This window comes from Ascidia mentula, chromosome 2 (assembly GCF_947561715.1).
Source record: "Ascidia mentula chromosome 2, kaAscMent1.1, whole genome shotgun sequence".
In the NCBI taxonomy this organism is placed as follows: domain Eukaryota; kingdom Metazoa; phylum Chordata; class Ascidiacea; order Phlebobranchia; family Ascidiidae; genus Ascidia; species Ascidia mentula.
In genome coordinates, this window is record NC_138567.1 from 6,819,290 (window position 1) to 6,833,806 (window position 14,517).

Consider the following 14,517-nt stretch of genomic DNA (forward strand, 5'->3'; position numbering starts at 1 on the left):
ACCGTAGTGCGCTGAGCAAATGTTTGCGCGTTTAGCCCGACATTTATTTGGAAGATACGAGGACCTTGGTGCGATAAAATCCTGTGAAATTTCAACGAATTTAAACACTGTTGTGCGAGCTTCCAGCATATGCATGCGGATGTTGTTGTGGGTTCGTGTGAAAGTGCCAATGATGGGTCACACACAGTGACATGCCTATCAGTGAAGGTACGCCTACAAACCACATGTTTGTAACCTTTTCCACTTCGGTATATCGGATTTCAATTGCGTCATCATGATACCTATTACAGTTATAGTAATGGAGGCATAGCCGAAATAACATCATATACGTTTACCCAGCGTTTAAATTTCACCGAACGTTGAAACCCAAACCCAAGTACGAGGTCTGACATCTTACCTTGATTCAAAGGCGCTGTAGTTGACGGAAATATAGCTCGCATAAGTGCTGTTCCGTGTCGTTTATGCATTTATTTATGACGCGAAACATTGCGTGCCATTATACCAATTTGATACAAAAAAGTTAAAAAAAACTTGGTCAATGTACACAACAATTTACATCAATGCGAATTATTCCAAAAGGGCGAAGATTCTACGAAAAACACAATGTATAGATATTTACATTCAAATCAAGAACGTTTATACCTTAAATTACAAAACGATTCCTTCGAGTAGAAGTGAAGTCAATTTGCCTTCTCACATCAAATTAATATGTCTTTGCGCGATGAATGCGACGTTGTACATATAATAGCGCGGGACCGGTAAACACGTGTCAAGGAAGGCGCAAGATTGACGATTTTACCGAGCCAATGTAAATCAGCAGTAAGAATCATAAAGAACGGTTAGTATAAAAATCACTCTTCGCAAAAAAGGTATTTTACCGATGAACAGAAAACAGAAAGTAATTGTTTGTAAAAAGTGATTACGTAAACATGTTTACATCAAAGTGGGACATTCCATGGGGATCGCGGTGCCTACATTCCCCCCAACCTCCGTTTCATCTGATGTCATCGAAATCACGTGGTCATATGGACAGCGACATTCAGTGGCCATGGCAGCTATTTCTGTCGACGAGAGCAGGCGATCGTAAAGAACGAAGTTGTCAATTGCACCGCTGTGACATCGTAAAATATGTAAACAGAATTATAGTTTTTCTTTGTGAACAAAGTAACGTATCTATCTAAACCATCTTACAATGGATATCCGCCACCTACAACTAAATCGCCACCACCCTCCATCGCTGGTCCTGATGACGTATGTCTGCCAAGCTCCACTCCGTCGACAGAGACGCCGATCATGGTCGAATCAAACCAACCACACACGTGATGCTACAAAGTACGATGGAATTCAATAAAGATACGCATGAAGCAAATATTGTCATTTTGACAAGTAGCTGAAACATTAAATTTGCTGTTTGTAAAGTTCTACCAATGATTCCACTTACCGCTTCACCTGTTCGCCAATCAAAAGGAAACTGTTTCGTTCGTCTCCCAACGTCATATTTTAGTGCTGTTGGGTTGGTGAAACTATAAGAAAGGTGAAAGAAATTGTACCTGCTTTGAACATAGTAGTAAAAAAAAAGCCTTGCGCTTGTCTGGTTTTGGATGGTTAACCATGCACACATGGTGGCAGCACTGAGCGAGTGAAAGGTTTTGGTGTACGAGACCCAAGACCAACTATCGATGAAATCAAAGTGGGATCGTGGACAGGCTGTGAAAAAAATAATTAAGTTTATCAACACGTGCTTCTAGGTTACTCTTTGTTACTGCCGTTGATGTAATCAGTGATAATTTGACCGTTCCGTAGGTTTCGATTTCCCGGGTTGAGTTATTAATATTTATGTAGTGTCACATTATATGGAAAGCTGACTAACTTACATGAAAAAGTGAAGGAGGAATTGGACTGCCCACTTGAAACACTCGTCACGCCATATTTGGTAGATCCATTATAGTATAATTGTCCAGGAGCAACAATGAACTTGACCAAACCTCCGTTTACTTTTCACAAAATGAAATACGTTATGCAGGGAAACTATGCAAAAGAGTTTACGTTTTTTACCTGTTAGCGTTCCGGCGTGTATGGCAGCGCTGCACACCGATGACTTGATGCTGTAGATTCCAGTTCCAAAAACAGGTTCCTTTCCGCATCCAGATGGACAAAAGACTTGTGTTATGTCTGTGGCCGTATCACCATTCACTGAACACGACACTAGAACAGTCATATTCCAACTTTGTAATGTTATAGAATAACACAGAAAAAATTCGTCTGCATATTTTGTAATCGCTTTAATGCTGTTAAATCTGCAAAGTCATTTAATAAAAACAGCAAGTTTTTAAGTATTTCATTGTTCCGAATAGAAAACAAAACTTTTTTTGTAGTTCTTCCTGACCTTAGTTTAGATAAGCTTTAGATGCCCAAAATATTTCTTATTTCTTGTCGCCATGCACTTACTTTGAAATGAGTATGAGTTCCCTGCTTTCCTGCATGAGTTGCTGGTGACGCCATTTCTACTTCCGCCTATGTATCGATTTTCTGGATTTCCTTCAATCCTATAAACCGTCACAGGTCCACCGCCATCTTTACAATGTACGTGAAAACAACTCAGATGTATTCACCTCGGCACACTATCATTATACAGCATTAATTTGTATTGCAATACCGTCGATCCATTGATCTTGCATGGCAGCCAAGCAAATGGGTCCATTCGAATACACCCCGTTGCCACACAATGTTGATTTCTGCCTCCAACAGTTCGCAGGACAAAGCAGAGTAGTTATAGAATTATTCAAGTCCGAAAACTTCGTGTTACAATCTGCATAAAACAATTATCGACAAATAACGTTTAGTCCAAAATTTAGATGGTTTGTTATTGATTGTCAAGCCAATACATTCCGTGTGTAATTTTAATTATTTTCAAGTCAAGTATTCGGTTGCTAGAAATAATATGTTGGTAACGTTATTTAACACAAATATATAGAAGCAAGTTATTTATGGATTTCTTACCTTTCCATTCGTTGCCATTGACAATCGAGACAACAATCAGGAACCACCAGAAATTCATTTTTTCACTTATATCAAAGTTTGCGTGTTGAAAACTATGCTATAAGCTACATGTATTAAGTCAATATTGTGAAACTAACAGAAGTTTCAAATTGAAGTCAGCTGATTTATTAACAACATTGAAAAATTGATTTCGCCTGGACGGGCATCCTCAGTTTCTGCAAATTCGAATTTGCAAGTAAACACAGAAAGCTATACGGTAAATAAATCAAAGAATAAAATAAAATAAATAAAATGAATTAAAATAAAATAAAATAAAACTACTAAAGTAAAATATCAAGAAGTCATGTGCTCCTGCCTTCCCTATGCACTACACTGCAAAGCAAGGCGAGACTTCAGTGGCGCAAAGATAAGATTAGCCGAATGACGCGCTAAGCTACATGTGTTTAAATCTATTTTACATCGTCCCACCACAGTTACACAATTTACTTCTTTATAAGGAACTTAAATGCGGTCGTTATAGCGTGGAACAAACTGATTTTTCGGCAGAGTCTTAAAAGCTTTTTCTTATTTTGTAATGCAAATAACCTCGTGGCAAACGCAGTTTATTACAAAGAAAACAACATTTTTCGCTAAAAGCATCATCAGTTCTAAAGCAAAACGAAAGTAAAATGTTAAAACTGGCCGAACATATAGGCTGCTGGTGGTAACTACCTTCAAGTCATTCTGAATAGCAATGTCAGGTGACCTACTTGCATGGTGTAGCACCGCGATGATAGAGTTACATATCCGGGAATGTAGCCCAGTTTACCGGTTGATTGGCATATTTGGTTTTTTCTTGTTGATTCTTTGGCCAAAACCTTTTCTCCCAATCCCGCGCAATGTCAACCTGTCGTTTGGTGCTTTTTGGTGGGAATTTAGGCATAGCACACTTCCTCTGTACTCGTTCGAGACCGACCTGGTAGTCTTCTGGTTCTTCATTGAGGCGGCGCTACCTAACAGCCTCCTCATACACAATGGCTTTGAATATATGTTTGGGATGGTGTGATCTTTCACTGATGAATAATCTTCCTTCGCTTGTCGGCTTCACGGAATCCTTGGTTTTAAAACCCGACAAGGAATCACTTATAATCACGAAAGTGACGTTTAAAAAGTCCCGAACAGCACAGCGCTTGCTTATTGCTTTCAGGTCTATTGCAACCCGTACCCACACAGGGCCAGGGTATTTAAAACCATGCCGGAAATGTGGCCTATGTGGTCATTTAAAGGCTTTAACAGCATGGTGGACGAAGTTCACCACGTTGATACACTATCTGGTGCAACCAAGCTGCATGACCAATCGGATTGTACAAGCGATGGAATATATATGGTGATTTGTATAGGGTATATGTCATTAAAAATACGTAGGACAAACAATGAATAAGTTCACCACCAGGTGGAGCAAGCCCAGACAGTTGTGGAGAACATTCAACATCGATAATGCGGGAGACAAAAGTGCACTTTTCCGCTATTTTTAGGCACATCACCGAGCAAAGTTCTACAAAAGATCTGGTTTAGCTAAATGCTACTCTGTGGTGTTTCTATAATGGAGCATTTGAACATCTGTGAAAACAAATGGCAAAAACTTTTAAAACGCACGAATTAACAAAAATAAAATGATACTACTTGCGATCACGTGATACGCTCAACGTTTATATCTACACACGCAACGCATGCTTGTGGTCGCGGTGCTGCACCACGCAATTAGGTCACCTGACATTGCTATTCAGAATGACTTGGAGGTAATTGCTACCAGCAGCCTATCTGTTCAGCCAGTTTTTTCTATTTGGCAGATGCGAGGACTGGTATCTTACCTTGATGAGACAAAATCCGTTGAAATTTTAACGAATTTACAGACTGTTGTGCGAGCTTCCAGCATATGCATGAGAATGTTGTAGTGATCTTAAAATGTTTATTACTTCATCCCCTAGGTTACTTTGTAACACTCAACCAGGTGGTACGCGTCAAAAATTTTATATCTCCAAGTGGTACGCAACCACGAAAAGGTTGGGAATTACTGTGTCACAATAATGGGGGCATAGCCGGGATAACAACATATACGTTTACCCAGCGTCTAAATTTCAAAAGTTAAAAAAAACTTGGTCAATGTACACAACAATTTACATCAATGCGAATTATTTCCAAAAGGGCGAAGATTCTACGAAAAACACAATGTATAGATATTTACATTCAAATCAAGAACATTTATGCCTAAAATTACAAAACGATTTCTTCGAGTAGAAGTGAAGTCAATTTGCCTTCTTACAACAAATTAATATGTCTTTGCGCGATGAATTCGACGTTGTACATATAATGGCGCGGGAACGATAAGCACGTATCAAGGAAGGCGCAAGATTGACGATTTTACCGAGCCAACGTAAATCAACAGTAAGAATCATAAAGAACGGTTAGTATAAAAATCACTCTTCGCAAAAAAGGTATTTTACCGATGAACAGAAAAGTGGGAATCGAACTTACAGAAAGTAATTGTTGGTAAAAAGTGATTACGTAAACATGTTTACATCAAAGTGGGACATTCCATGGGGATCGCGGTTCCTACATTCCCCTCAACCTCCGTTTCATCTGACGTCATCGAAATCACGTGGTCATATGGACAGCGACATTCAGTGGCCATGGCAGCTATTTCTGTCGACGAGAGCAGGCGATCGTAAAGAACGAAGTTGTCAATTGCAACGCTGTGACATCGTAAAATATGTAAAGAGAATTTTAGTTTTTTTTCTGAAAAATGCAACGTATCTGAACCATCTTACAATCGAGTCAGGAAACCTAGATAAAAATGGCCACCACCCTCCATCGCTGGTCCTGATGACGTAAGTCTGCCAAGCTCCACTCCGTCGACAGAGACCCCGATCATGGTCGAATCAAACCAACCACACACGTGATGCTACAAAGTACAATGGAATTCAATAAAGATACGCATGAAGCAAATATTGTTATTTTGACACGTAGCTAAAAAATTAAATTTGCTGTTTGTAAAGTACTACCAATAATTCCACTTACCGCTTCACCTGTTCGCCAATCAAAAGGAAACTCTTTCGTTCGTCTCCCAACTTCATATATGAGTGCTTTTGGGTTGGTGAAACGATAAGAAAGGTGAAAGAAATTGTACCTTCTTTGATAATAGTGAAAATAAATCACTCTGTTCGTCTGGTTTTGGAAGGTTAACCATGCACACATGGTGGCAGCACTGAGCGAGTAAAAGGTTTTGGTGTATGAGACCCAAGACCACCTATCGATGAATTCAAAGTGGGATCGAGGACAGGCTGTGAAAAAAACTTGAATTTATCAACATGTGCTTCTGTATTGCTTTCTGTTACTACAGTTGATGTAATCAGTTATAATTGGACATTGATTGCCCGGGTTGAGTTATTAATATTCATGTAGCGTCACATTATATAGAAACCTGACTAACTTACATGAAAAAGTGAAGGAGGAATTGGACTGCCCACTTGAAACACTCGTCACGCCATATTTGGTAGATCCATTATAGTATAATTGTCCAGGAGCAACAATGAACTTCACCAAACCTCCGTTTTCTTTTCACAAAATGAAATACGTTTTCGAGGGAAATTATGCAAAAGAGTTTACGTTTTTTACCAGTCAGCTTTCCGGCGTGTATGGCAGCGCTGCACACCGATGACTTGATGCTGTAGATTCCAGTTCCGTAAACAGGTTCCTTTCCGCATCCAGATGGACAAAAGACTTGTGTTATGTCTGTGGCCGAATCACCGTTCACTGAACACGACACTGGAACAGTCATATTCCAACTTTGTAATGGTGTAGAATAACACAGAAAAAATTCGTCTTCATATTTTGTAATCGCTTTAATGCAGTTAAAGGTTTCAAGTATTTCATTGTTTGTCTTCGTCCCGAATAGAAAACAAAACATTTTTTGGAGTTCTTCCTGACCTTAGTTTAGATAAGCCTTACATGCCCAAAATATTTCTTATTTCTTGTCGCCATGCACTTACTTTGAAATGAGTATGAGTTCCCTGCTTTCCTGCATGAGTTGCTGGTGACGCCATTTCTACTTCCGCCAATGTATCGATTTTCTGGATTTCCTTCAATTCTATAAACCGTCACAGGTCCACCGCCATCTTTACAATGTACGTGAAAACAACTCAGATGCATTCATCTCAAGCACATTATCATTATTCAGCATTAATTTGTGTTGCAATACCGTCGATCCATTGATCTTGCATGGCAGCCAAGCAAATGGGCCCATTGGAATACACCCCGTTGCCACACAATGTTGATTTCTGCCTCCAACAGTTCGCAGGACAAAGCAGAGTAGTTATAGAATGATTCAAGTCCGAAAACTTCGTGTCACAATCTACATAAAACAATTATCGACAAACAACGTTTAGTCCAAAATTTAGATGGTTTGTTATTGATTGTCAAGCCAATACATTCCGTGTGTAATTTTAAATATTTTCAAGTGAAATATTCGGTTGCTAGAAATAATATGTTGGTAACGTTATTCAACACAAATATATATAGAAGCCAAGTTATTTATGGATTTCTTGCCTTTCCATTCGTTGCCATTGACAATCGGGACAACAATCAGGAACCACCAGAAATTCATTTTTTCACTTACATCAAAGTTTGCGTGTTGAAAACTATGCTATAAGCTACATGTACTAAGTCAATATTGTGAAACTAACAGAAGTTTCAAATCTGTATCATCGCAAAAGTCAGTAGCCACACAGGATCCAAGCAAAATAACTGCAATAACATTGCGTCTAGAAACCACGGTTTCACCAGTAATCTATAGGCCTTTTTAGTATAGTCTATATACTCCAGCTAGCAATAGTAAAACAAGTCAAATAGAGGTTAATTATCGTTGATTGATCTACGCAGATATAGGTAATGAACGTTTAAGTATAAATTATAGGCTCTTCCCCAAACGTCACAAAATCTTTGATGCCTCGGCCAGGTTTTTTGTGCCCAACAGGTTATTTCCTTTCGCAAGCTGCATTTAAACTTTATCTAAGCCTTACTTTTGCAGACCGTTTGTGAATGATTTCTCATATTTTTCAAAGTTTTATATGGTGGTGCGAAATCGTGGGGAAAAAGGTTCCTAAACAAGCAAACGAGATTTCAATACCCCAAATTGTGTAGTGTTATTGATTGTCAAGCCAATACATTCCGTGTGTAATTTTAATTATTTTCAAGTGAAATACGGTTGCTAGAAATAATATGTTGGTAACGTTATTCAACACAAATATATACAAGCAAGTTATTTATGGATTTCTTACCTTTCCATTCGTTGCCATTGACAATCGAGACAACAAACAGGAACCACCATAAATTCATCTTTTCACTTACATCAAAATTAAATAATCTATTTTATAGAAAGAAAATGACGCCATGATCTACATGTATTTAAATAATCTATTTTACACCGTCTCACCACACTTACACAAGTGACTTCTTCATAAGGAACTTACTGCGGACGTCATAGCGTGGAACAAAGCTATTTTTTTAGTCGCAAAAGCTTTTCCTTATCTTACTCATTTATTAGGTTGTGAAAACATTTCTGTTCACCGAGTACCTTTTTTGTTTAAGTAAAGCAAAAATATCCCACAAATATCACAATACGCAGAGTCCAACTAACGATGTTGACAAACCAACTTAATATTTAAGTGCAGTTTTTCTTTTTTTCCATTTCTTCGCACCAGCAGTTATTTTTTTTTTTATTTCGTGATGGCAGCGATTTGCAATACAAGGTTTGTTTAAGTCTGACTTTTTTGCAGGAGCCAGTGACGCCGATTTGGTTACTACCTTTTTTTTAATTAACCTGATTACCAGAACTCATGCGAACCGCACACTGCTGCTTATTGTCACGGCAAATTACCTTGCTTTAACCCATACAGTTTAGCTGTATTCGAAAGAAAACATCGAAAGCATTTCATAAGTGTTAAATGAAAAGCAATGGTGAGATGTTGAATCGCATGTATTTAACAATTTAAATTTCAACGATTGGTGAGTTCCTCGCAAAGATAAAGACAAGTTACACACGCCCTCGACTGGCGGTCGACAACTATGACAGCATTCCTTTAGTTCAATTCTTCTCTTCGTTTGGTCAAAAATATTTAAAAAACTTTGCTATAAACGATTTTATTTTGCTATCTCAATTTTCAAAACTGAAAAGACCACAACGCAGAATATTTGATGCGATTAACTTGGTAACACTTCTGGGTATGGTTAGTATGCGCAAAGGTCTGTGAAATACGTCACTTATTTGATATGATACCAGGTGTGGGATTTAATTATTCTTCACCATGATTGCGGTTCTAAATAAACCAAATGACAATAAATCACCAGGTAGACTCATTGTGTAGCTCAGATGGCATTTAGTCACTTATTCGTCATTTTCATATTAATGCAACCTTATATAGACGGTTTCCACCTTACACTCACCCGTTGCGGATTCCGGTATCCAGCAACCACAATTCTATTTCGGAGCAAAATTGATGTTGCTTTTTTGAGAAGTGCCGCAAAAAGCATTGCTTCTAATGGGAAAGTTGGTTTGCCGAATTTCCCTAGTATTTCCAAGTATTCAAACTGGAAACTACAACATAATTACGTGTGAAGGGTAAATGTACCGTAACAAAAGTGTAATACGACGCTACAACCACGATTGCTTACATGTCCCACGTTCAAGTAACGTTCAAGTTCAGTTTGTCAGTTTCGGTCTTATACAAATGGAAGAGCACAATGTATTCAGATTAGTCAGATTTATGAACGAGTTAAACTTTGCCACAATTCATGATTTTGTTATCGGCATAATAAATCAACGTCTGGGCTATACGGCTCAACGCTAAAAGTATAGCTAATGGCTAATTAATTCACAAAAGAAAGTAATTAATTTTAATTTTATGACGCACGTTAAGAGTATTAGCATCGGAAACTATTAAACTAACACGTCACTCTCACAAGTTTGGATGATGGATGACTTCAAGTTGTCAGGCAGTAACTGGTCGTCGCACTCGCGCGGTGCCAAGTGATGATCCGTCAAGCTGTTACTTTGTCATCATATTATTAAACGCCACATAATGTTGATATCTGCCTCCAACAGTGCGCAGGACAAAGCAGAGTGATGATAGAATGATTCAAGTCCGAAAACTTCGTGTTGCATGTGTACGTATCTGCACTTACATACCGTGGTTTTGTTCAATCAAAATAACAATCACTACTAAATATAATGTACATGAAAATCAATTGATATTGGCACATGACATTCGTGAAGTCCTGACGTTTCATATATTAGTGACCCAAAATGTGAAACGCATTTAATTTTTGATTTATCCATTAAATGCGTAATCTGTGTCAATGTAATTTGCATTTTTAAACGAAAATCTTTAATACGTTCTGAGATCTAAATATTTACCACTCATTGGATTGAAATAATGGATTTCCCACCTTTATATTTGTTGCCATGGACAACCGAGACAGCAAGCAGAAACCACAGGATCGTGAACTTCATATTATTTTGTCTGCGACAAAAAACCCATGTGTTCGGAGCAACTATTGAATGGCGTCTACCTGTAACTACTCATCACACTTGGGCATGGCGCAGTCGACTTTGTTGAGATTTCATCGCTAAACCGTAGTGCGCTGAGCAAATGTTTGCGCGTTTAGCCCGACATTTATTTGGAAGATACGAGGACCTTGGTGTCCTGTGAAAAATCCTGTGAAATTTCAACGAATTTAAACACTGTTGTGCGAGCTTCCAGCATATGCATGCGGATGTTGTTGTGGGTTCGTGTGAAAGCGCCAATGATGGGTGACACACAGTGACATGCCTATCAGTGAAGGTACGCCTACAAACCACGTGTTTGTAACCTTTTCCACTTCGGTATATCGGATTTCAATTGCGTCATCATGACACCTATTACAATGACAGTAATGGAGGCATAGCCGAAATAACATCATATACGTTTACCCAGCGTTTAAATTTCACCGAACGTTGAAACCCAAACCCAAGTACGAGGTCTGACATCTTACCTTGATTCAAAGGTAGTTAACGGAAATATAGCTCGCATAAGTACTGCTCTGTGTCGTTTATGCATTTATTTACGACGCGAAACATTGCTTGCACACTTTTGATAAATAGCATTAATGTCGGAAGTATCCAAGCTCCACTATTGCGCCTGACACAGAGAATGTATTAACTCTACCTAATCGGTTCTGGCATCTACCACCAACACATAGAGGCATCCTATAGTTGATTTGAATATAAATATCACGACAAATGATCGTTTGAGATTTATTGAAATGCTCGTGTTATCCATGACGTGTAATGTGTTGTCGGAAGCAACAAACTTCACATAGATTGCTCGTTCGATGCGTAAGTTTGCGGTGAACATAGATGACATAGTTGCTTTATTAGTTTACGTTTATTATCGTCATTGCCCGCACGATTTGATGCTTGGTTTCGTGGCGAAAGCCCTCCTAACAATTTTATACAAAAAAGTTAAAAAACGTGGTCAATGTTCACAACAGTTTACACCAATGCGACTTTTTTCCAAAAGTGAGAAGATTCTACGACAAACACAATGTATAGATATTTACGATGAAAAGTAACAAACGAATTCATTCTTTATTTACAATTAATTACATCGATTTTGGACATTTCGATGGAATTTGAGTTCCTGTCACTCCAACAACCTCCGCTTCATCTGACGTCATCGAAATCACATAATCATATGGACAGCGACACTCAGCGGCCATAGCAGATATTTCAGTCGATGAGAGCAAGCGATCGTAGAGAACGAAGTTGCCAATTGCACCACTGAGAAATTTAATTATAACTTTGTCTGGTTTTCTTACCATGCACAACCCTAAACATTGAAGTGAATCTCCCCAACCAACTTACTTCATGTATTGAAAATACTGCCCTCTAGTGGGATGCTCGTCAGTACCGAGAACAAAACTTCCGCTTCTCTTTAACGCTGGTCCTGATGACGTAAGTCTGCCCAGCTCCATTCCGTCGACAGAGACGCCGATTTTGTTTAAGTCGAACCACGCACAAACGTGATGCTACAAAATATGTTTGGGAATAGTCAAGTTTACGATAAATCAAAAATAACATTTCTATTGTCGATAATCTTAGCTTACTTAGGTTGATTCAGTTCATCATCTTAGTGTTAAAATACATACCGTGTTGTCAGTTTCAAAATCGACTGGGAAATGTTCCAGTCTTCCCTTTGCTATAAGCACCAAAGATTTGGGGTTTAGTCGGTTATTAAACTCAAGCAAAAACTCGTTGCCATTGTTATTTGTTAGGTAGCTGAAAAATCCCTGAACTCTGGAAGTATCTCTTAGTGTTATCCACGCACACAAGGTGGCAGCACCGAGCGATGGAAAAGGTTTTGTGTATCTGACGTAATTTCCGTTTTGTCCGTTGAAATCGAAGTGCGATCTAGGGCAAGCTAAAATTTTATTACAATTGATGAGGTTTTCATACAGGGATTACGAAGTAATTTCACTTGTTTTTATTGTACTTGAAAAGCTGAAGGAGGAATTGGAATGCCCACTTGCAAGACTCGCGGCTCCATTTTTAGTCGCCCCCAGGTAATTTGCTTGTCCAGGCGCCACGAAAATCTTTACAAAACCACCATTTTCTGTGTAAAAGATGAAATATATTTTGTGTTGAAAGTGTATGACGAGTAAACGTTTTCACCTGTTAGCTTCCCGGCGTGTATGGCAGCGCTGCACACCGATGACTTGATGCTGTAGATTCCAGTTCCATAAACAGGTTCCTTTCCGCATCCAGATGGACAAAAGACTTGTGTTATGTCTGTGGCCGAATCACCTTTCACTGAACACGACACTGGAAAATGTAATTGGATTTAATGCTCAAAACATAGTCTTTAAGCAACACAAAATGTATTCGCTCCTCGTAATGAGTATATAATTCAGTGATGCAACATTAGCAATGTTTACTTTCAAACGAGTACGAGCTCCCCGCTTTTCTGCATGAGTTGCTGATGACGCCATTTCTGCTTCCGCCAATGTATCGATTATCCGCATTACCTTCACTCTTGTAAACAGCCACGGGTCCACCACCGTCTTCACATTTTGGAGAAATTTGGAAATTACCGCGTATACGTATTAAGAATTGTATCATAGCCATACCGTCGATTAATTGATCTTGCATAGCAGCCAAGCAAATGGGTCCATCCGAATACACTCCGTTGCCACACAATGTTGATTTTTGCCTCCAGCAGTTCGCAGGACAAAGTAGAGTGGTGATAGAATGATTCAAGTCCGAAAACTTCGTGTTGCATGTGTACGTATCTGCATGTACATGCTATGGTTTTGTGAAATAAAATACGCCAAACCCTTACTCACAACTTCAAATATAAACTACATCATTTGCGCCGTACAACAATATTTGCTTTCGTCATCAAACTCGTTTATGAAAAGTGACTTAATATTTCTTTGGTAGTGAAGAAAAAACGATAGTTCAACATGCTTTATGTAAACCGAAGCAGTTCTTGTAACGCAATGTCGCAATAAATTTTTTTTTGCATAGATTTAAACCACAGCAGCATACACACCTAAAAAATGTCACGTATACTGGCGTTGACAACAATATAGAAAAAAAATTTCCTTCTTAATTGTATGTTGTTTAAACTTCAACAACGCGATGCTTCTTTGCCAACGCATGTTAGAACATTACCCTCCCAAAAACGTGACAAAATGTTTGGCACGTGATGGATAGTACAGAATAAATATTGCACGCATATCGGTTAGAGTTGTGCACCCCTGTGTAATAAGTTTCCCACCTGTGCATTTGTTGCCATTGATTGTTGTCAACATAGAAAACACGAAACACCACATTATGAACTTCATGTTTATGAACTACCAAATTGAACGACGCCTTCCAGCAACTACACAAGTGTTGTTTGTATGCATTCGTCCTGACTGACAAGGTATAAGTAAACTTAAAGCCATATTTTTCGCAACATTCGACGCACAGCTTTTTGACAAAATATTGATTGCACAACTTTCAATCATGGGTCATTATCTTTCTCTTCCAGTCAAAGACGATTGCTGCGATATCTTCCTGGTGCCTAATTTGTTACCTTGACTAAGGCACTTGCGCCCACGTTCTGTAAAGCGAATGTTGGTTTGCCTGAAACATGGCGGACGCAAAGTATCTGCAACATAGCTTACTATAAATGTCGATTATATCTGTCTGACCATTATCAAAGGCACATAAAGTCAAACGTATTAAGTCCACAGCTCTTAAACCGTTTGATGCCCCTTCTTTGTACCTTAGTCATACCACCAGTCAATGTCTGTGCTATTATGAGGAATAGCTTTAATCTTTGGTAATACCATTGTTATGATTTTGTTTTGCCGAATTTCCGTAGTATTTCCAAGTATTCAAATGAAAAGTACAACATAATTACGTATGAACGGTAAATGTACTGTGACGTAAATGTA

General features: G+C 38.6%; 3 protein-coding genes across 4 annotated transcripts; all 3 read right to left on the minus strand.

The window, feature by feature from the left end:
* Positions 1–5,075: 5,075 nt before the first annotated feature.
* Positions 5,076–8,397, minus strand: LOC145889686 (uncharacterized). Of its 2 annotated transcripts, XM_082980684.1 has the most exons (8): positions 8,316–8,397; positions 7,238–7,390; positions 7,029–7,154; positions 6,655–6,804; positions 6,474–6,593; positions 6,058–6,320; positions 5,808–5,941; positions 5,076–5,732 (listed from the first exon to the last, which is right to left on the minus strand). In XM_082980684.1, exons 1-8 carry the CDS (start codon positions 8,371–8,373, stop codon positions 5,555–5,557), a joined length of 1,182 nt encoding a protein of 393 aa, XP_082836810.1. In that variant the 5' UTR covers positions 8,374–8,397; the 3' UTR covers positions 5,076–5,554. The 2 variants fall into 2 exon arrangements, with proteins under 2 accessions (XP_082836810.1, XP_082836811.1); XM_082980685.1 differs by lacking the exon at positions 6,474–6,593.
* Positions 8,398–11,676: 3,279 nt separating this feature from the next.
* LOC145889991 (uncharacterized) lies at positions 11,677–12,253 on the minus strand. Its single transcript, XM_082981038.1, has 3 exons — positions 12,223–12,253; positions 11,939–12,102; positions 11,677–11,854 (listed from the first exon to the last, which is right to left on the minus strand). The coding sequence occupies exons 2-3, from the start codon at positions 12,046–12,048 to the stop codon at positions 11,677–11,679; spliced, it is 288 nt and encodes a 95-aa protein (XP_082837164.1). The 5' UTR covers positions 12,049–12,102; positions 12,223–12,253.
* Positions 12,254–12,713: 460 nt separating this feature from the next.
* Positions 12,714–13,990, minus strand: LOC145889992 (cysteine-rich secretory protein LCCL domain-containing 2-like; the record flags this gene model as incomplete). Its single annotated transcript, XM_082981039.1, has 4 exons — positions 13,854–13,990; positions 13,201–13,362; positions 13,009–13,134; positions 12,714–12,895 (listed from the first exon to the last, which is right to left on the minus strand). Coding segments are annotated over exons 1-4 (537 nt in total), but the record flags the coding sequence as incomplete, so codon positions are not given.
* Positions 13,991–14,517: the final 527 nt, after the last annotated feature.